General features: G+C 42.5%; 1 protein-coding gene across 7 annotated transcripts in view; it reads left to right on the top strand.

The window, feature by feature from the left end:
- pde8b (phosphodiesterase 8B) overlaps window positions 1-22,161 on the top strand; it is a 291,793-nt gene that overhangs the window by 217,133 nt on the left and 52,499 nt on the right. For all 7 annotated transcript variants that reach the window (XM_048527658.1, XM_048527659.1, XM_048527660.2 and 4 more), the window contains 4 exons: window positions 3,396-3,484; window positions 4,363-4,441; window positions 8,208-8,348; window positions 12,815-12,903. In XM_048527658.1, coding sequence (XP_048383615.1) covers window positions 3,396-3,484; window positions 4,363-4,441; window positions 8,208-8,348; window positions 12,815-12,903 — 398 coding nt within the window. The remainder of the gene's footprint in view (window positions 1-3,395; window positions 3,485-4,362; window positions 4,442-8,207; window positions 8,349-12,814; window positions 12,904-22,161) is intronic.

The following is a 22,161-nucleotide window of genomic DNA, read 5'->3' on the forward strand; positions in this document are numbered from 1 at the left end:
ATAAACAACTGAAGGGATATGCTAAATAAAAGCCAAAAAAACTGTGGATGCTGTAAATCAGGAACAAAAACAAAGTTGCTGGAAAAGCTCAGCAGGTCTGGCAGCATCTGTGGAGGAGAAAACAGAGTTAACGTTTTGGGTCCGGTGACCTTTCCTCAGCAAATTTGTTTTTGAAGGGTTATGCTGTTTGATATGATTGCCTGGTCTTTGGGATATACAGCCTACATACCTGGCATTACAGCAGCACTGAAATTCCAATACCACATTCCTCACTTGTGGGAGAGCAGAACATTCCTAGCTGGATGGCTGTACCTTGTTAGCGGTGAACACCAATTTCATTATTACTGCATTGTACTAGCATGAAACAGCTAGCGCCATCTGTTAATCAAACTTTTGAGATACCTTTTAAGGTGAATTGGGCAATTTCCAAAACCAAGAGTGACTGTCTTAGGGTCTTCCATGACATTGAGTGAAGTATAGTGAGAAGTGATCTGAACATTCAATGGAATGACACCTAACCTCCTACCCCTTGCATATGTTCAATATGAAAGTGATATGTTTGTTACATTTGAATCTGCAGCTGCATGCAAGAATTTCCTTCCATGTTTTAATTGGATTCAACCTGCATTCATGTTGATGCTTGAAATGGAATGCAAAAATGGGCTTCCTTGTCTCGATTTTTAGCTGAGAATTGGCCAGGGGTTTTCTATTGCTGACTACCATATGTTTATCTTCACTGGTCACTATATGTATTGGGATTCCTATAGTTCCATGTGCTAACAGATTGGCCTTTTCAGGAAACTCATAACTAGAGTCCAATCCATTTTGTCATCATGCAAATGTGATGTTGAAATGTGATGCATTAAAGCTAACATGTTGTGTAATGGTCACCCTGATTAGCTTATTTTTCACTGTATAATATGCAAATTGCTGAAAAGCCAGCAGATGGCCTTCATAAGTGGTCAGTGTAAATGTTTGAGCAACAGGTGAAGTTGACCGTTTCATGTTGCCACTAGCAAGGAGTAACACAGGTGGTCTTCACTGCTAGCAGGATGTTGCCATTAACAAAAAAGATATACTCTGTATCCCACAAATGAGTAATGTGATGCCAATTATATATGCCATGTGTCCCAAAAACTGGCAGATCATCTCAAGCAGCGTATCCCTTTGGCCGTTCACAATAAACAATGTATTGACCCACCCAACCAGTCCACACTAACAAAATGTATAACATAGTGTCCAACGGCATGGTGGCACAGTGGTCAGCACTGCTGCCTCACAGCACCAGGGACCCAGGTTCAATCCTGGCCTTGGGTGTCTGTCTGTGTGGAGTTTGCACATTCTCCCCATGTCTGCGTGGGTTTCCTCTAGGTGCTCCAGTTTCCTCCCACAGTCCAAAGATGTGCAGGCTAGGTGGATTGGCCATGCTAAATTGCCGTTAGTGTTCAGATGTGTAGCTTAGGTGGGTTATCGGGGGAATGGGTCTGAGTGGGATGCACTGAGGTTCGGTGTGGACTTGTTGGGCCAAAGGACCTGCTTCCACTCTGTAGGGATTCTATGAATTAGTAGGAAACTGCAATTGGATAACTTTGTTTGATAATCCTGTGTGTGTGAAGAATTACAATGACAACCAGCTTAGGATTGTCAGTGAGGCTTGCAATGTGGCGTACTTGCATATTCTGAAACCTCACTATATATTAATACACAAGGCCCTGTTCTTTCATGAGAAGTATCAGCTTGACAAATGTAGTGACATCCAATCAGAATCAACCTGGTTTAAAATTTACCCATGTTTGGAGGTTAACTATCAACCAGGACCAATGGATATATGCAAGAGAGTTAGAGTTAGGGTTAAACCTAACCATCACCCTAACCGTAACTCTAACCCTGACCCTAACCCTAACCAATGGTAGTTGGCAATGGTTCTACCAATGAATGTCCACTTGACGATACATCAGCACTGTCCTTTCATAAAGTATAAATATTGGTTTTCCTCTTGAGTCAGTATGCTTGCAAATTATCCAGATGAAAGCTTCAACAAAATTTGCCTTCTTTCCGTAATATTTTCCAGTTGGCACACACCAAGGATCCAGCATGCAGGCTCATGTACCATGTGGGTCCTGTATCACACAGAGTTCTTTTATCACCAAACATCCATAGTAGTGCATTTTTTCACAGCATTTACTGTATAGGGATTCAATGCAGACACAATAGCTTTGAAACCTTCAATAAAAGGGTTGATCCAGCATTCTGTATGTGGTATGTAGGTAGCAATACACCTGCCATGAGATTGAGCTAACCATGTTTAAAATAATTACCACTGGGTGATGTGAGCAGTGATTTTTGCCTTCGGTCTTATAACGCTGTGAATAAGGTCAACCTCCCACTCGATAAATCACTTTAACTGCTGATTGCCTATTGAATGTTACAGTATATAATGAAATTAATTGATATAGTCTGTCTTTATTATTAAAGAACTCACTTGTGTTTAATCATATGTCAATGTAAATCACCGTGCTGTTAAGTTTTCAGTGTTTATTGGAATTTCTGTCTCTCTATTCATTAGAATGTCTACATCTGTGGATAAATGATTTGTTCAGTATTTATTTAAAATAATTGAGCTGTGTGAATTAAATCTAATGCAGTTAACAAAGCAGACCCTGTTTCTCCAAGCCATCCTTGGGTATTCTGACAATTGCTTAGCCTGTTCTGGCCTTGCTCAGATTCATTTTACGTAGTTTCTGTTTCATTTGATACAGCATATGATGCGATTCTATAGTGCTATTATAGTACTTTATAAATCTGATTTGACACCATTTCCTGTTGGAATACTATTAGATTAAAATCCATGTAAGTGCAGAGGAGTAGATATCTAAGGCCACTTCTGACCTTGTTCTTGATCCCGTTGGAGTATTTCTAATTGTACCAGGTTCTTTTAATAAAAGACGTTTTGACAGACATTTACTGAAAGTTTGGAGCAGAACGTGGGATGTTAAATTTAGCTCTAGAAGCTTCTCCACTCCTCTGTAAAATAAAGCACATCTTCCTGTGTCCAGCACCTCCCAACCACTGCTCCATAACAATCAAGTCCAACATCTCTCCTAGTCCTTACATTCTCCAGTAGACTATTTCCACTTCCATCCTCATTGTTTCCAAAGCTGTATTTTCTTCCCTGCCAATAATGTTAATAACACAACCTATTCTATTAGAGTTAGAATTTATCATGGAACTGCACCTCACTGGTTTCTGCAGTTTCCTTTATGTGTGTGCCTGCCTTGAAAGAAGAATGAGAGTGTGTTAGTGCTCCCTTGTAAGAGGGTCGTGTGAGACATTTATAACTTTTCTTTCAGGGTTTTAAATGAATGCCTTTAATCTTATTTTCTCCTTATCCATAGCGATACATCGAGAACTCCAATGTATCTGCATGTTACAATGAACTAATTCAGTTGGAGTATGGAGAGGTGCGGTCACAATTCAAGCTGCGGTACGTATTATTGCATTAGCTGCAAGTTCTAAAAACTGAAAGAACTGAGGATGCTGTAAATCAGAAACAAAAATAGAGATTGCTGGTAAAGCTCTGCGGGTTTGGCAGCATCTGTAAAGACAAATCAGAGTTAATGTTTCAGGTCCAGCGACCCTTCCTCAGAAGTGCATGTTCTAGATATGATTAATGAAAAAGGTATTCAGGGTACTGCATTCAAAATGTTAATGGGACAATGTGTAGAACAACATCAGATCCCAGATGATAGGTATCCAAGAATACTGAAGAATGTTGAGAATGAAATTGATGGAGAGGCCCTCACTTGTTTCTTCAGTTACCTCTGGGACTAAAAATTATGCTGAAGAATTAGGCAGAAACATACACTACATCCTTATTCAAGACAGAGAGAAAGTGATAAACCAGATAATTACAGGCAAATTAAATTTGTCTTACAGGTAAATTTCCAGAATTGATTGATCGAGAGCAGATGATAGGCACAGAGAGCAAAAAAGGTGCAATTATATCTTGACGGAATGCTTTTCCACAAGTAGCTGTTGAGGCAGGATCATCTATATCTCTTCAAATAAAATTGAATGCATATATTTGAATGAGCAGAATGTAAAAGACACAGATAAAGGTTAGAGAAATGCAACTAAAATAGGTAGCTTGAGTGGAAGATGATGGACTGAATGGCTTTGTATTGCACTGTAAGGCTACATGGTTCCAGGCAATTGGTAAAGTATCTGAATCAGTTTTTAGTTATTTGCTGCCACATACTATTGGGCTTTTATGCCTGCAGCCTTCATACAAACCATCTTAAATCATTATTACCAATGCATTTGCTGCTTAACTATTTCCATTACTCTGGCTATTTCTTTCAGGGCATGCAACTCCATATTTACAGCCCTAGAGCAGTGCCAGGAGGCCATAGAAATTACAAATGAAGACCATGTTATCCAGGTGACCTAACATTACCTTTTATCATGAAAAGTGGATAAGTTTCAATTAGTTATTTTCATGTCAAGGTTTTCCAAAATCCCCATTGTTTTTTGCAAGAATATGTTTCATGCAAAGCTCACACAATTCTTCATTGGAACAAATGTTTATAGAAGAGTCAGTCCACCAAGTTAATCTGAGTAACTGTAGGGTCCCATCCATCTGTTGGAAACATAAGGACTTTGCCTCCAATGTACTGTTCACTTCCAGTAGGCTTCAGTCAATAAAATTTATTAACAGTTTATTACTTAAACATTACTTAATGAAACAAGCCTCTTTTAAAAAAGTATGCAAAGAGGGTTCTGGGTGTTCCGATGCATGAAACACAAATGGTTAGTATGCAGGTGCAGTGAGTCATCATGAAGTTAAATGGAGTTTTGTACTTTATTGCTAGGAAGTTGAAGTTTAAAAATAGTTAATTCTTGTTGGTGATGCTGTTGATGAGGTCACACCTGGAGTATTGTGTCTGGTTTTGTTCTCTCTATTTGACAAAGGATTTGCTAGCATTGGAGATACTTCAAAAGAGATTCACAAGGCTGATTCTGAGATGAAGGGCTTGACTTATGAAAATTGATGAAACAGGTTAGACAATTATTCATTGGCATTTAGAAGAATGAGGGATGACCCTACTGCAACATTCAAAATTCTGAGAGGGTTTGACATGGTAAATGTTGAGAAGATGTTTCCACAATTGGAGAAATATCAAAGTCAGACACATTGTTACAGAATAAGGGAACACTTAAATTTAGACATGAAAGATTTCTTCTCCTAGAGGATAGGAGATATTTGGGATTTTCTACCCCAGAGAGTTGTGGATTGTTGATCGCTGAAAATATTTAAAGAGAAGGTGATTGATTCTTGAAATATCAAGGGATTGAGGGCTACGTGGAGCTGGCATAAAAGAGGAGTTGACACCTCGGGCAGATCAGATGTGATTTCATCAAATGGTGGGACTGAATTTCTTCAGCCACAGGACGGTAAATCTGTAGAACTCATTGCTGCAGAAGGGTATGGAGGCCAATCATAGGACAGAGATAGATAGATTCTTGATTTAGTATGAGATCAAGAGTTAGAGGGAGAAGACAGGAGAATTGGGTTGAGAAACATAGCCTTGATCAAATGGCAGTGCAGACTTAATAGGCCAAATGGTTTAATTCTGCTTCTCAATCTTATAAATTTATGGCTCACTTGAGGGGCTAATTGGCCTACTCCGGCTCCTATTTCTTATGCTGTTAAGGTTAACCTTCTTCCAGTAAGGTCATTCTTTGAATATGCAGATTCTGAGCTCCAATTGGGGTAGGCTGTTAGCAAAATGCTAGAATTCCTTTCAGACTTTGATGACAAGGCATCATTGTTGGAATTGTGTTCTCAGTGAAGCCATTTGTCATCTTACAGAGGCTTGCTTTTGAAAAATCATAAGAATTATAAATTATACATTTCATTTCTATTAGATCATTGCCAAATGCCCCAACACCATCAACTTACAAAATGTCTGAAATGGCAGCTAATTAAACAAAATTTTCTTCTGGTCTATATTTCATGGGCCACTTGACAGTTAACAATTCAAAGTCCATACTGGATGATGGCATTGCCTAGAATGTTGTAAGTTGGGATATCTAAGATCTGAGCTTGAATCATGTCAAATAAATTCAATGGAAGCTCTTTCTACTGTTCAAAAATGTCTTCGGTTTGGTTACCTCAAATAATCTCCATCCAGTTTCTTATCTGATGAAGGGCCTAGGCCCGAAATGTTAGCTTTTGTGCTCCTAAGATGCTGCTTGGCCTGCTGTGTTCATCCAGCCCCACACTTTGTTATCTCGGATTCTCCAGCATCTGCAGTTCTCATTATCTCTCTCTCCATCCAGTTTCTAACAGGTTGAAGCTCAAAACCAAATGATAGCCCCTCCAGAGAATCACCACTAAACTCCAGTCATGAAGGGAACTCAATGCAAAAAACTTTACACATTATGCACTGTGTAAAGCAGCAATGGTTTGCCATTAAAGAATATAGAGCAGGAAATGGGAAAACTGAGTATAGTTTTTCTCTAGTCACTTCGATAATGAGGCAAAATAGCAGCTCCTCGTGTAGATCTCCCTCAGCTTCATGAACTTAAGCTTTCAAGTTGTAGAACCTTTGAAGAAAGAGCATTTAAAATTAATATTCTTGTCTTATTTCTCCCACACTTGAACTCTATTTTACCGCATCTTATCAATCACTACATGCCAGCCAGTCTCTGCACAATGCAGTGCAAGATCTCTCAACTCGTTATTGCAACAGATGTTAAGGGACTTGGAGGTTTGCAAATCAGTCTAGTTTTAATATTTGTTTTTACAGTGACTATATATGAATATACATTTATAAGGATCATCCTCACCTTTCATTTGTTTGCTGCAATGCAGAACAGCACATGGAACACTCCTTACAATACAATTACCAATTTGGGTTCCTGACTACAATACAATCAAGTTAATGTCTGAGTGTTATTGCTATTTTTAAATGTTTATAATGGCATTTGCTTTTCTAATTTGATTTGGATAATACATTAAATAGCAGTTAGTTGTAAGTGTAGTCATTAGAGTACAGTAAAATAGGACATCAGGATCTGACTGCATGTAAACTTAGAAGCATGACTGGGAAGTCTCGGACTGTTCTGTCAGCCCTACTCCCTAAGGAAAAGAATCTGGCCCAGAAGCGAGCCAAAAAGTGAAGACCTTGCAACTATTTGCAGCAGCACATAGGTTTCCTAGGCTTTCCTATAAAGACGTGTGGTGCTGACTCTGTCAAAGCATGTACAGATATGGGAGATGTCTTCATCTGATTACCATCAGCAGTTGTTCTACCCCATTTGTGGTTTTCCCTTATTTCCACAATAAGTCCAGAGGAGATATCCAGGTCAGAGAAAATGAACAGAGAAAATGTGATGCTGGCTCGAAGGGCCAAATAGCCTACTCCAGCACCTATTGTCTTGTCTATTGAACAACCTTGGCTATCTTCAACTCAAATCATCACTTGGGTATTCCTGCTTAGTGCTTTGTAAGAGAACCTCGTCAAAAGATTTTTTTCAAATTCTGGCAAAGCTTTAGCTGCCAAAACTAGGTGACCTACACATTTACCAAAGATCACCTACAAGTTTTACTTTTATTGCACCAAGAATAATGAAGGCCTACGAAGTAGGAACTACAATATTTTGAGTGTCTTGACCTACCTCCTCCTACATCAATTGCCAATTGGAGACAGGGAATAGTTCATCATCAGGATAGCCATTCCATGAATTTTAGGCTCTGGAGCTGGTCCTGACATGTCTTTTGGTTGACCTAGCTTTGGCTCATCTCATGATGATGTTAAAATGGATACATACTTGGACAGACTTAGATTTTCAGGATCCATATCATTTATTTTGATTGTCTCTCTTTTTATTCTTTCATTGGATATAACCATTGCTGGCTTGGCCACCCCTAATAACCCTTGTGAAGGTGGTGGTGAGTGGTCTTTTTGAATCACTGCAATTGATGTGGTGTAGGTACACCTGTGATGCCATTAGGAAAGGAACTGTAGGTTATCATGAAAGGCTTGCAATTTCAGTAATTTTACTGGGAAAAAATAGCCTTTGATAATGATACATCATGATTGCAGATAATATGACCAGAAATAAAAACCTCTGATACTGCTTTTATCAACACATGGGGTAAATTTCACCAGAAAATTGACTTGTCTTGATTTTCTTTGCAGTATGTGAATCCAGCATTTGAACATATGATGGGTTATCATAAAGGGGAGCTGGTTGGCAAAGAACTTACTGAACTACCCAAAAGTGACAAAAATAAAGCAGATCTTCTTGATACAATAAACACATGTATCAAGAAAGGAAAGGTGAGTACTCTCTATCACCTTTGATATATTTACCATATTGCTGTTTGTGAGATCATCCTATGTGCAGATTGACCATTATATGTTATTCCTTTACAACAGTGATGACAATTCCACAAGTATCCCTTTGACTGTAAACTGTTTTAGCAAACTTGGGGGTTTTGAAAGACACCATGAAAATGCAAGTCTTATTACCCTTGAACTTCTAAATTTGAACTGTTTGAAATGCCACACAGATAATGGTGGAAATATCAGAAACATTTGTGAAAAAGAGGAATTGAATCCAATATGCATTGAACAAGAAAAGTACTCGATTTACCTCAACAAAGCTTGGTCAGGAGAATCTTCCCCTTCCAAATCTAACCTGGCTATTTCTTATCAACGGGTTATGGTTTCTCAGCCTAGTTTTCACTGTCTTCACCAGGTAGCTTGTGCGCCGACTTCCACTGAGCACCATCTTATTCATCCCACTCACCCTTCTGACATGTAACGTGGGATATTCTGCTTCTGATTTGCCACTTTCTGTCTTTTTCTTCAATGAGATAAATCACATGCCAGCTGACAAATCAACAATTTTAACTTTCTTGGGTTTCTGTTTGCTTGTATCTCTCACTGTGCAGAGCATATCTGACACGGTGGCCTCATTAGAAATATTGTCAGAAACCAAAAGCTACTCAATGGGTTAGGAGTAGAATCAAAGAATCATTCAACATGAAATGAAGCCATTTAGTCCATCAAATCTGATCCAATTAGTTGCATTCCCACCCTTTTCCCCACAGCTTTGTGATTTTTGTCCTTCAAGTCTTTATCCAATTCCCTTTTAAAAATATTAACCTTGAATCAGCATTCACCATCTTTTTGAACAGTGCATGCCCAATCATTAGAACCTGATGCATAAATGAAGTGTTCCTCTCTACCTAAGGTAAAACTTGTCTGGATTTTATTCCATTGAATTAAAGGTTTTAAAATTACAGTAAGTAAAGGTAAAACTAAACGCTGAAATGATTGTTCAATATCAGGGCAGCTAAAATGTCATAACAAGCTACTATGTTTGGTAATTTTGGTAGTTTTTCTATTTCTGTGTCATCATGATATAGGCTCACACCCACTTCAAAGGTCACTTGATTCCAGTTACTTTCACTTAAGTAACAATTTTTCACTTTTCCTTACTACAGAAGTTGCTTAATTAAATTATTGGAAAATATAAATTTCTTTGCCAAATCATTAAGGCTACGTGTATAATCTAGGCTGGTACTTAGCTGAAACAAAACAGAAATTGCTGGAGAAACTCAGCAGGTCTGGTAGCACCAGTGGGGAAAATGCAGAGTTAGTGTTTTCAATCTGGTGACTCGTTATTAGAACTAGTACTGATCTGTTTGTTTTCATATCAACACGTTAAAATTTTGTTTAAAAATTGTACTTTCTTGATGCTGTGAATTTTAATGATTGCTTCTCAACAATAGGGTGATAATTCTTAATTTCTTTCCAGTATCTTAGGAGTCTTTTCATTTGTTTCTCGCTAATGTTTGTTGCTTAATGGTTAACAAGTAGATCGCAGACAAATGCATAGAAAAATTATGCCAAGAGATCATAAGGTGTAGTAGCAGAGTTAGGCCATTTGGTCTGCTCTGCCATTCAGTGAGATCATGGCTGATCTGATCATTGTCAATTCCACTTTCCTACCTTTTCTCTATTACCCTTGATTCCAGTACTTGTCAAAAATAGGTCTGTCTCAGCCTGGAATACACTTAATGGCCTAGCCTTGCTAGCCCATTGGGGTAAAAAAATTTGACAGATTCACTGCCCTTTGAGAGAAGTCTCTACTCAATTCTATCTTAAATGAGCCATCCTTTCATGTGAGATTGCAAGTACAAATCTCGAGACTGTTGTATTAAGTGAATTTTGGCATTACCTTACTATAAAACTGTCTCTTTAGCAGCCTGTTTATCTGTAAAAATCTAAGATCCCATTTCTCCCACCTAAATCTTAGTGCCTAATTCAGCAATGACCCTCAGGTCACCTAATATCAAAACTGAGATAAAATATCATCCTGAGATCCAAGACCCTCAATGTTACTTCCATGCTTTAGCCTCTCCTGAGGTGGAATATTGTGCGCAATTCTGATCACTATACACTATAGGGAGGAAGTGATTGTATTGATTAGATTAAAGTTTTGTTCTGAGGAAGGGTCCCCAGACCCGAAAAGTTAACTTTCATTTTTTCTTCACAGATGCTGCGCTTTTCCAGCAACTTCTGTTTTTTTTCCTGATTTACAGATTCCACAGTTCTTTCGGTTTATTTGTTCCAAGTTTAAGTTCCAAGTTACATACAGGAAATACAGAACTTTGGCATCCTGTACTACATCAATGCAAATTCCTCTTTCTCATCTGAGCCATTTCCTGCCTCCTAATTTTATTATGTGCACGGAGTCTAACTGCAGTTAGCCCTTGCAAATAATGCTCCTCAAGTCCAAGGTTCCTTTCATTTAAAAAATCCTTTATTTACAATATTCTATTAAGATGCTTGTGGAGCATCAGCTTTCTTCCCCCTACATTATCATGTGACATTAAAATCATCATTAAATTATTATGCATCATTATCATCATTTACATTCTGCAGCTGTCTCCTTACTCAAAGCCTCCCTGTATCATGCATCTCCCTTCTGATATCAAAATCACAATGCTGCCTGTATTCATTAGTTCAAGGCCTGACCTTTCCAATGACTCGCATCTGCTGTTCCTTCACCATTCCTACAAAAACTTCAGTATATCATTTAGGATGCACCTAAGCAGCAGTGCCACACCCCCTGAACAAATAAACCGGCAGAACTGTGGAATCTGTAAATCAGGAACAAAAACAGAAGTTGTTGGGAAAGCTCAGCGGGCCTGGCAGCATCTGTGAAGAAAAAATCAAAGTTAACTTTTTGGGTCTGGTGACCCTTCCTCAGAACAGAACTTTAATCTAATCAATACAATCACTTCCTCCCTATAGTGTAGTGATCAGAATTGCGCGCAATATTCCACCTGAGGTCTAACGAATATCTTATATAGCTCCATTACAACTTCCCTGCTCTTGTCTTCAACACCTTGACTAATAATATTACAACTACCTTCTTGACCACACAATCCACTTGCCATGTTGCCTTCAATGATTTATGCACCAGTACACCAACATCCCCCTGATCCTTTGAGCTTTGCAGGTCCACCTACTCACTGAATACTCCCTTGTCTTATTACTTCTCCATGAATACACCACAGAATCTCAGAGAGAGGCTGTTTCCTCCCATTGAACAATCAGCTGATGCCAGAAGTGATCTAAACATGGGTCAGGATTGTTCAGCTGGTGATGTTCTCTGTCCTGTCATCTGAAAAGTCAGAAAGGGACAAATCCAACTGAAAGTAGCAACCCCACAAGTATTTAACACTCCATGGAAGTCCTGCTGCACAGAGCTGCCGACTAATTTGATTAGCCAGAGGCTATATAGTCCCAGCGGTGCCAATGACAGTGGTGGCCAAGACTGGGAAGACAAGCAGTCCCCAGAAACTAAATCCTGGAGCCCTGGACCAAGTAAGTAAAAGGGCTTCATAGTGGAGAGGGAAGATGAGGTCCAAAGAGGGATGGAGAGATGGGAGTAAGGGGACTGGATGGAGAGTCCAGAGTTGGTAAGATCACCCATGGACACAGACCATGCGGAATTTAGGAGGGACGAATAGTGGAAAAGAGGCCATTAGGAAAGGCATTACCCTCTTCTGCTCAAGCAGGGAGACCTGCCAGCCTTACCTCCACTCCTCAAGCCTCAAAGTCGAGGCTGGGCTGGAAGAAGCCCTTAAGAGGCCAGTCAAGATCCAAAAAAAGCTACAATGACAATGCAGCAACATCTCTCAGAATGTCCGTTCCTGACCACAATATACCTCTCTGACGCTGGATTCAATCCTGCACATAAAAGAGCGAAATAATTCCTTAAACAACTGTGACACCAAGCTTTTTTTCAAACTGAAATGTTTCTAATTTACATGATAACGAAAGACTTCCAGCTCATTTAGGCTGTTACCAAACCCTTTATGTTTTATGTCTAACCCAAATTTCATACTTGTAACACATTCAGTCTAAGTTGGAAGTATATCAGTTCTTATTTTTAAACATTTTCACAATGTGACACACTCCATACTTCATATACAACATTGTCCTTCAAATTGAATGTGAAAAGAAGTGATGACAAATTTGTGTAAAAACAAAATACTGCACACTCTAATGACCTGCAAAATGAAAATGAAAAGTGCTAAAGAAATGCAGAAAATCTAGAGAGAGAAACAGAGTTAACATTTTGAGTCCAATTTGAACCAAAGAGATGGCTTTATGCTGTTTAATGTGCTACTTGTGGTACTCGTGAGAAATCCACACAAAAACATATGAAATAATATCCTCAGCTATCTCCAAACTTGACAGACTATCCGTGATTTATTTTACAGGAGTGGCATGGAATTTACTATGCAAGGCAGAAAGCAGGGGACAGTATACAGCAAGATGTGAAAATAACACCTGTGATAGGCCAAGGAGGGTAAGTATCATTAGTTACTACCTGAAGAACACGTCGTGGAGACGCCACCCTGAAATTTTCTAAGCACTGTGGGTGTACTTACACCACAAGGACTTGGAGTGGTTCAAGAAGGCAGCTTAGCACCTACTTCTCAAGGGCATTAAGGAATAGGAAATAGAATATAGCACATTACAGCACAGTACAGGCCCTTTGGCCCTCGATGTTGTGCCGACCTGTCATACCGATCTCAAGCCCATCTAACCTACACTATTCCATGTACGTCCATATGCTTATCCAATGACGACTTAAATGTACCTAAAGTTGGTGAATCTACTGCCGTTGCAGGCAAAGCGTTCCATTCCCTTACTACTCTCTGAGTAAAGAAACTACCTCTGACATCTGTCCTATGTCTTTCACCCCTCAATTTAAAGCTATGCCCCCTCGTGCTCACCGTCACCATCCTAGGAAAAAGGCTCTCCCTATCCACCCTATCTAACCCTCTGATTATTTTATATGTTTGGGAATTGTGGATTTTTGTACCAGAAGTTGAGATGTTCTTAGCCTTTAGAACACCAGATGAATGCCAACTCAAAGACAACCAAGTCAGTGACAGCCACATCCTATGAATGTATATTAAATCGAAACAAAAATGGTTACAGCTTCTAGATTTAATGTCAGCTGACATATAAATTCTGTGTTCCTATTAGATTTTTGAAGGAAAAGAGAATTAAGGGCTAATAGGGGGAGACAGGAAAGTGGGTTTGAGACCATAATCAGATCAGCTGTGATATTATAGTTTGAAGGAGCAGCTCGAAGGATGAAAAGGTTGATATTGCTCTTAAGTCCTACATCCTACTTCCTGACATGCACAGAGCAGTGGGGCAAGACTGATCCAGTTTTAGCTATCAATGTTCTAATCCTACTTTTAAAAGGCTTGTAAAATTACTGATAAATTCCCAAAAGCACTATGCCAAGCCTGCAAACCATTCTTCACACATTGGTTAATTATCAATCCACTAAAAAATATTATGGAGTATTAACCTCTTCTTTCAATAAGCTTTAATCTTGTAAACATAATCTTGTAAAGACTCCATCCCATTCTCTCAGTTCCTCCATCTCCGTCGCTATGTTAAGATAAGGCCAACTTTGACAAGGGATCCTCCAAAATGTCCACCTTCATCCTCAACCGAGATTTTCCCAGCTCCGTTGTTGACAGGACCCTCAACCAAGCCTGACCCATCTCCTGCACTTCCGCCCTCACACCTTCTCTTTCCCCCCCACAACAGCGATAGGGTTCTCCTGATCCTCACCTACCATCCCACCAGCAACCACATCCAGAAGATCATCAGACGCCATTTCCACCACCTCCAGTGAGATGCCACCACCAGACGCATATTCCCCTCCCCTCCCTTGTCCGCCTTCCGCAAGGACCGTTCCCTCCGGGACACCCTGCTCCACACTTCCTTCACCCCCAACACGCCCCCACAGCACCTTCCCCTGTAATCGGCAAAGGTGCAACGCCTGCCCATTTACCTCCTTCCTTCCCACTATCCAAGGACCCAAACATACCTTCCAGGTGAAGCAACACTTCACCTGCACTTCCCAGAATCTAGCCTACTGCAGTCGCTGCTCACAATGTGGACTCCTCTACATTGGGAAACGAAACATAGACTTGGCGACTGCTTCACAGAACATCTACATTCTGTTCGCAATAAAGACCCTGAACTACTGCTGCCTGCCACTTCAAAGCACTGCCCTGCTCCCCGGCCAACATCTCTGTTTCCGGCTTGCTGCAGTGTTCCAGTGAAGCCCAACACAAGCTGGAAGAACAACACCTCATTTTCCACTTGGGGACCCTACAGCCCTCCGGACTCAATAATGAGTTCAATAATTTTAGGGCCTAAACTCTCCCATGTCCCATCCCCCCCACCCCACACACCAGGCCTTGTGACCACATAGCCTGCCATTACACACTCCCTGTTGTTAGTCCATAACAGTCCCCATTAACAACTACTCATCCTCCCAGCCTGATCGTTAGCAACTCCTTTATCTGTCCAACAGTCTTTCTCTCTCTTTGGGCTCTCTCCCTACACACACACCTCCCTATTTTCTGCATATGAACTGACGTTTTCCCAGCCACGATCAGTTCTGAGGAAAGGTCAGCAGACCCGAAATGTTAAACTCTATTTTCTCCTTCACAGATGCTGCCAGACTTGCTGAGCTTTTCCAGCAACTTTGTTTTTGTTCTTAATTTACAGCATCGGCAGTTCTTTTGGTTTTTATTAAGCTTTAATCTTGCTCTTCTCCAAGTGACAGAAACACTACTCCTATGTGCTGGAATATAAATAATAATGAGGAATGAGAAAAGGTCATTTTATTAAACACCACTTAGAATTTTCACAGTAGAATTGAAATAATTAATCGAGCAGCAAAATCTATATTGAGTTTTGTGTGCATTCAATGCTGTAGTAATCTAATCTTGTGAGCAGTGCCAGTGATTGAGTGTGATGCAGTCAATTTCTTCTATGAAGAATGATGCAGATCAAAGGCCCAGATATGTTGTTCTGTAGCCGGGATTATATGTAAGATTGTATCAGAGATAATGGGAACTGCAGATGCTGGAGAATCCAAGATAATACAGTGTGAAGCTGGATGAACACAGCAGGCCAAGCAGCATCTCAGGAGCACAAAAGCTGACGTTTCGGGCCTAGACCCTTCATCAGAGAGGGGGATGGGGTGAAGGTTCTGGAATAAATAGGGAGAGAGGGAGAGGCGGACCGAAGATGGAGAGAAAAGAAGATAGGTGGAGAGGAGAGTATAGGTGGGGAGGTAGGGAGGGGATAGGTCAGTCCAGGGAAGACGGACAAGTCAAGGAGGTGGGATGAGGTTAATAGGTAGGAAATGGAGGTGCAGCTTGAGGTGGGAGGAAGGGATGGGTGAGAGGAAGAAGAGGTTAGCGAGGCAGATACAGGCTGGGCTGGTTTTGGGATGCAGTGGGGGGAGGGGACGAGCTGGGGCTGGTTTTGTGATGCAGTGGGGGGAGGGCCGAACTGGGCTGGTTTTGGGATGCGGTGGGGAAAGGGGAGATTTTGAAACTGGTGAAGTCCACATTGATACCATTGGGCTGCAGTGTTCCCAAATGGAATATGAGTTGCTGTTCCTGCAACCTTCAGGTGGCATCATTGTGGCACTGCAGGAGGCCCATGATAGACATGTCGTCTAAAGAATGGGAGGGGGAGTTGAAACGGTTTGCGACTGGGAGGTGCAGTTGTTTATTGTGAACCGAGCGGAGGTGTTCTGCAAAGCAGTCCTCAAGCCTCCGCTTGGTTTCCCCAATGTGAAGGAAGCCACACTGGGTACAATGGATACAGTATACCTCATTGGCAGATGTGCTCAATGTGGAAACTCATCTTGGGGCCTGGGATGGGGGTGAGGGAGGAGGTGTGGGGGCAAGTGTAGCACTTCCTGTGGTTGCCGGGTGTGGTGGGGTTGGAGGGGAGTGTGGAACGAACAAGGGAGTCACAGAGAGAGTGGTCTCTCCGGAAGGCAGACAGGGGTGGGGATGGAAAAATGTCTTGGGTGGTGGGTTCGGATTGTAGATGGCGGAAGTGTTGGAGGATGATGTGTTGTATCCGGAGGTTGGTGGGGTGGTGTGTGAGAACGAGGGGGATCCTCTTGGGGCGGTTGTGGCAGGGGCGGGTTTTGAGGTATGTGTTGCGGGAAATGCGGGAGAAGCAGTCAAGGGCGTTCTCGACCACTGCGGAAGGAAAGTTGCGGTCCTTGAAGAACTTGGACATCTGGGATGTGCAGGAGTAGAATGCTTCATCCTGGGAGCAGATGCGGTGGAGGCGGAGGAATTGGGAATAGGGGATGGAATTTTTGCAGGCGAGTGGGTGGGAGGAGGTGTATTCCAGGTAGCTGTGGAAGTCGGTGGACTTGAAATGGACATCAGTTTCGAGCTGGTTATCTGAGATGGAGACTGAGAGGTCGAGGAAGGTGAGGGATGTGTTGGAGATGGCCCAGGTGAACTTGAGGTCGGGGTGGAAGGTGTTGGTGACGTGAATGAACTGTTCGAGCTCCTCTGGGGAACAAGCGGCAGTGCCAATACACTCATCAATGTAACAGAGGAAGAGGTGGGGTTTGGGGCGATTCCTCCCATTTCCTACAGACAAAGCGGGTGGCCATGGGCACCCGCATGGGCCCAAGCCATGTCTGCCTCTTTGTAGGTTACGTGGAACAGTCCCTCTTCCGCACCTACACAGGCCCCAAACTCCACCTCTTCCTCCGTTACATTGATGACTGTATCGGCGCCACCTCTTGCTCCCCTGAGGAGCTTGAACAGTTCAGCCACTTCACCAACACCTTCCAGCCCAACCTCAAGTTCACCTGGGCCATCTCCAACACATCCCTCACCTTCCTGGACCTCTCAGTCTCCATCTCAGGTAACCAGTTCGAAACTGATGTCCATTTCAAGCCCACCGACTCCCACAGCTATCTGGAATACACCTCCTCCCACGCACCCGCCTGCAAAAATTCCATCCCCTATTCCCAATTCCTCCGCCTCCGTCGCATCTGCTCCCAGGATGAGGCATTCCAATCCCGCACATCCCAGATGTCCAAGTTCTTCAAGGACCGCAACATTCCCCCCGCAGTGGTCAAGAATGCCCTTGACCGCGTCTCCCGCATTTCCCGCAACACATCCCTCACACCCCGCCCCTGCCACAACCGCCCCAAGAGGATCCTCCTCGTTCTCACACACCACCATACCAACCTCCGGATACAACGCATCATCCTCTGACACTTCCGCCATCTACAATCCGACCCCACCACCCAAGACATTTTTCCTTCCCCACTCTTGTCTGCCTTCTGGAGAGACCACTCTCTCAGTGACTCCCTTGTTCGCTCCACACTCCCCTCCAACCCCACCACACCTGGCACGTTCCCCTGCAACCGCAGGAAGTGCTACACTTGCCCCCACACCCCCTCCCTCACCCCCATCCCAGGCCCCAAGATGAGTTTCCACATTGAGCACATCTGCCAATGAGGTATACTGTATCCATTGTACCCAGTGTGGCTTCCTTCACATTGGGGAAACCAAGCGGAGGCTTTGGACCGCTTTGCAGAACACCTCCGCTCGGTTCACAATAAACAACTGCACCTCCCAGTCGCAAACCGTTTCAACTCCCCCTCCCATTCTTTAGACGACGTCTATCATGGGCCTCCTGCAGTGCCACAATGATGCCACCCGAAGGTTGCAGGAACAGCAACTCATATTCCATTTGGAAACACTGCAGCCCAATGGTATCAATGTGGACTTCACCAGTTTCAAAATCTCCCCTTTCCCCACCGCATCCCAAAACCAGCCCAGTTCGGCCCTCCCCCCACTGCATCACAAAACCAGCCCCAGCTCGTCCCCTCCCCCCACTGCATCCCAAAACCAGCCCAGCCTGTCTCCGCCTCGCTAACCTCTTCTTCCTCTCACCCATCCCTTCCTCCCACCTCAAGCTGCACCTCCATTTCCTACCTACTAACCTCATCCCACCTTTTTCCGTCTTCCCTGGACTGACCTATCCCCTCCCTACCTCCCCACCTATACTCTTCTCTCCAGCTATCTTTTTTCTCAATCTTCTGTCCGCCTCCCCCTCTCTCCCTATTTATTCCAGCACCCTCTCCCCATCCCCCTCTCTGATGAAGGGTCTAGGCCCAAATCATCAGCTTTTGTGCTCCTTAGATGCTGCTTGGCCTGCTGTGTTCATCCAGCTTCACACTTTATTATTATGTAAGATTGTTTTTGGATCACCTGTCTATGCCCATGGCAAAACAGACACAGAGCCATTTTGAAGGGTGTTCTGGAGCAGAGGTCTTCAGCAATTTAGCCAAGATGTTGGTGGGGCCTGTACCTTTTCCAATATCCAGTGCAAATGAAGTATCCAGAACTAAATTGGCTGAAACTAATATCTATGATGGCAGAGATGTCAGGATAGGCCAAGAAGGAATATTTACTTGAAACCTCTGAGGATGGCTGCAAGTTATCTGTCTTTTGTATGACTTTCTGGGTTATAGTCATCGATTCATGCAGCATTGAAACAGACCCTTTGGCCCAACCCATCCATGCTGATAAGGTTTCTGAAATAAATTAGTCCCACTTGACTGCATTTGGCACAAAACTCTCTAAATCTTTCCCAATGGTGTACCTGTCCAAATGTCTTTTAAATGTTGTAACTGGACCTAGATTTATCTCTTCCTCTGGTGGTTCATTTTGCACACAACCCACTCTGTGTGACAAGGTCGCCCTTCACATCCCTTTTAAATCTTTCTCCTCTCACCTTAAAAATATGTCCTCTAATTTTGGACTCCCCTACCCTATTTGCTTTTCACCTTATCTATGCCCCTTGTGATTTTATAAACTTCTATAAGACCACCCTCAACCTCCTAAGCTCCAGTGAAAAAACTCCCATTGTACCTAGCTTCTTCCTTTAGCTCAAACCTTCCAGTCTCAGTAACATCCTGGTAAATCTTTTCTAAATCATCTCCAATTTAATAATGTCCTTCCTATGGCAGGACCACCACAACAGTACACAGTACTCCAAACATGACCTCAACAACCTCAACATGGTGTCCCAACTCCTTCAATCATCTGAGCAATGAAGGCAAGCATGCTACATATTCCTGAACCACCCTTTCTACCTGTCATACAAGTTTCAAAAATTAATGTACCTGACCCCCTAAGTATGGCTGTTCAACAACACTCCCCACGCTCTACCATTAATTCTGTAATTCCTGCCCTTGTTTGTTTTACCAAAATGCAATACCTCACATTTATCCAAATTTAACTCCATCTACTGTTCCTCAGCCCATTGGCCCAGTTGATCAAGATCCCTTTGTAATCTTAGATAACCTTCTTTGCTGTCCACTACACCACCAATTTTGGTGTCATCCACAAACTTACTAACCATGCTTCCTAAATTCTTGTTAAAATTGTGAATATAAATAACAAACAACAGTAGTCCCAGCACCGATCCTTGCGGAACACCACTGGTCACAGACCTCCAGTCCAAAAAGCAACCCTCCACCACCACCCCCTGTCTCCTGTCATCAAAGCCAATTTTGGATTCAACTGACAAGCTGTCCCTGAATTCCATGTGATTCACTTTGCTAACCAGTCTACTATGCTGAACCTTGTCAAACACTCTACTAAAGTACTACTTCAGTAAGGCATTTGATAAGGTTCCCCATGGCAGGCTGATGGAGAAAGTGAAGTCACATGGGGTCCAGGGTGTGTTAGCTAGATGGATAAAAAAACTGGCTGGGCAACAGGAGACAGAGGGTAGTAGTAGAAGGGAATTTCTCAAATTGGAGACCTGTGACCAGTGGTGTTCCACAGGGATCTGTGCTGGGACCACTGTTGTTTGTGATATATGTAAATGATCTGGAGGAAGGTGTACGTGGTCTGATCAGCAAGTTTGCTGATGACACTAAGATTGGTGGAGTAGCTGATAGTGAAGGGGACTGTCAGAAATTACAGCAGAATATAGATAGACTGGAGAGTTGGGCAGATAAATGGCAGATGGAGTTCAATCCGGGCAAATGCGAGGTGATGCATTTTGGAAGATCAAATTCAAGGGCAAACTATACAGTAAATGGGAAAGTCCTAGGGAAAATTGATGAACAGAGAGAGCTGGGTGTTCAGGTCCATTGTTCCCTGAAGGTGACAACGCAAGTCAATAGGGTGGTCAAGAAGGCATATGGCATGCTTTCCTTCATTGGACGGGGTATTGAGTACAAGAGTTGGCAGGTCATGTTGCAGTTGTATAGGACTTTAGTTCGGCCACATTTGGAGTACTGTGTACAGTTCTGGTCGCCACGTTACCAAAAAGATGTAGATGCTTTGGAGAGGGTGCAGAGGAGGTTCACCAGGATGTTGCCTGGTATGGATGGTGCTAGCTATGAAGAGAGGTTGAATGAATTAGGATTATTTTCATTAGAAAGACGGAGATTGAGGGGGGTCCTGATTGAGGTCTACAAAATCATGAGAGGTATAGACAGAGTGGATAGCAAAAAGCTTTTTCCCAGAGTGGGCAACTCAATTACTAGGGGTCATGAGTTCAAAGTGAGAGGAGGAAAGTTTAAAGGAGATATGCGTGGCAAGTTCTTTACACAGAGGGTGGTGGGCGCCTGGAACGCGTTGCCAGCGGAGGTGGTAGACACAGACACGTTAGCGTCTTTTAAGATATATTTGGACAGGTACATGGATGGGCAGGGAGCAAATGGACACAGACAGTTAGAAAATAGATGACAGGTTAGACAGAGGATCTTGATCGGCGCAGGCTTGGAGGGCTGAAGGGCCTGTTCCTGTGCTGTAGGAATCTTCGTTCTTTGTTCTTTGTAAAGATCACATAGACAACATCTACCACTCTGACCTTTGCTTACATCCTCAAAAATCTCATTCAAGTTAGTGAGATACAATTTCCCATGCACAAAGCTATGCTGACTATCCCTAATCAGCCCTTGCCTTTCCAAATGCATGTAAATCTGTCTCTCAGAATCCCCTCCAATCTCCTACCCCCCACTGATATTAGACTCACTGGTCTATAATTCTCAGGTTTCACCTTACAGCCTTTCATAAATAAGGCACAACATTACCCACCCTCCAGTCCTCCGGCTCCTCACACTTGGCTATAGATGATCTAAATATCTCTGCTAAGTGTCCCACAGATTCTTCCCTGACTTCCCACAATGTCCTGGGATACACTTGATCAGGTCCCAGAGACTAATCCACCTTTATGTTTTTTAAGACATCCAGCACCTCTTCTTCTGTAATGTGGACTGTTTCAAGACATCAGTATTTATTTTTATGAGTTCCCCAGCCTTCATGTCTTTCTCCATAGTAAACACTGACTCGAAATAGGCATTTAGTATCTCTCCAATCTCCTGTGGTTCCCACCTAAATGATCTTCAAGGGGCCATATTCTGTCCCTGGTTGCTCTTTTCTTCCTAATGTACCTGTAGAATCTCTTTGGATTATTTGCCAAGGCTTCGCCACCTTTGAAGATGATAGAATCTGCTCCTATCAGTTGCTTAATAATCCACTACAAATCAAAACTAGACATGAAAGCAATATAGGTCTCTGACTTGATACGTTGGTTATGAATTTACTTAGCTCTTGTGAACTGAATGCTTCTTTCATTATTTATCATACATGGAGAGCTGTGAGGTGACTTCACCAGGATCAGCGCTGATGCCATAGTTATTTGCAATATATGTTAATGACTTGGATGA

This window comes from Stegostoma tigrinum, chromosome 3 (genome assembly GCF_030684315.1).
Source record: "Stegostoma tigrinum isolate sSteTig4 chromosome 3, sSteTig4.hap1, whole genome shotgun sequence".
NCBI lineage: Eukaryota > Metazoa > Chordata > Chondrichthyes > Orectolobiformes > Stegostomatidae > Stegostoma > Stegostoma tigrinum.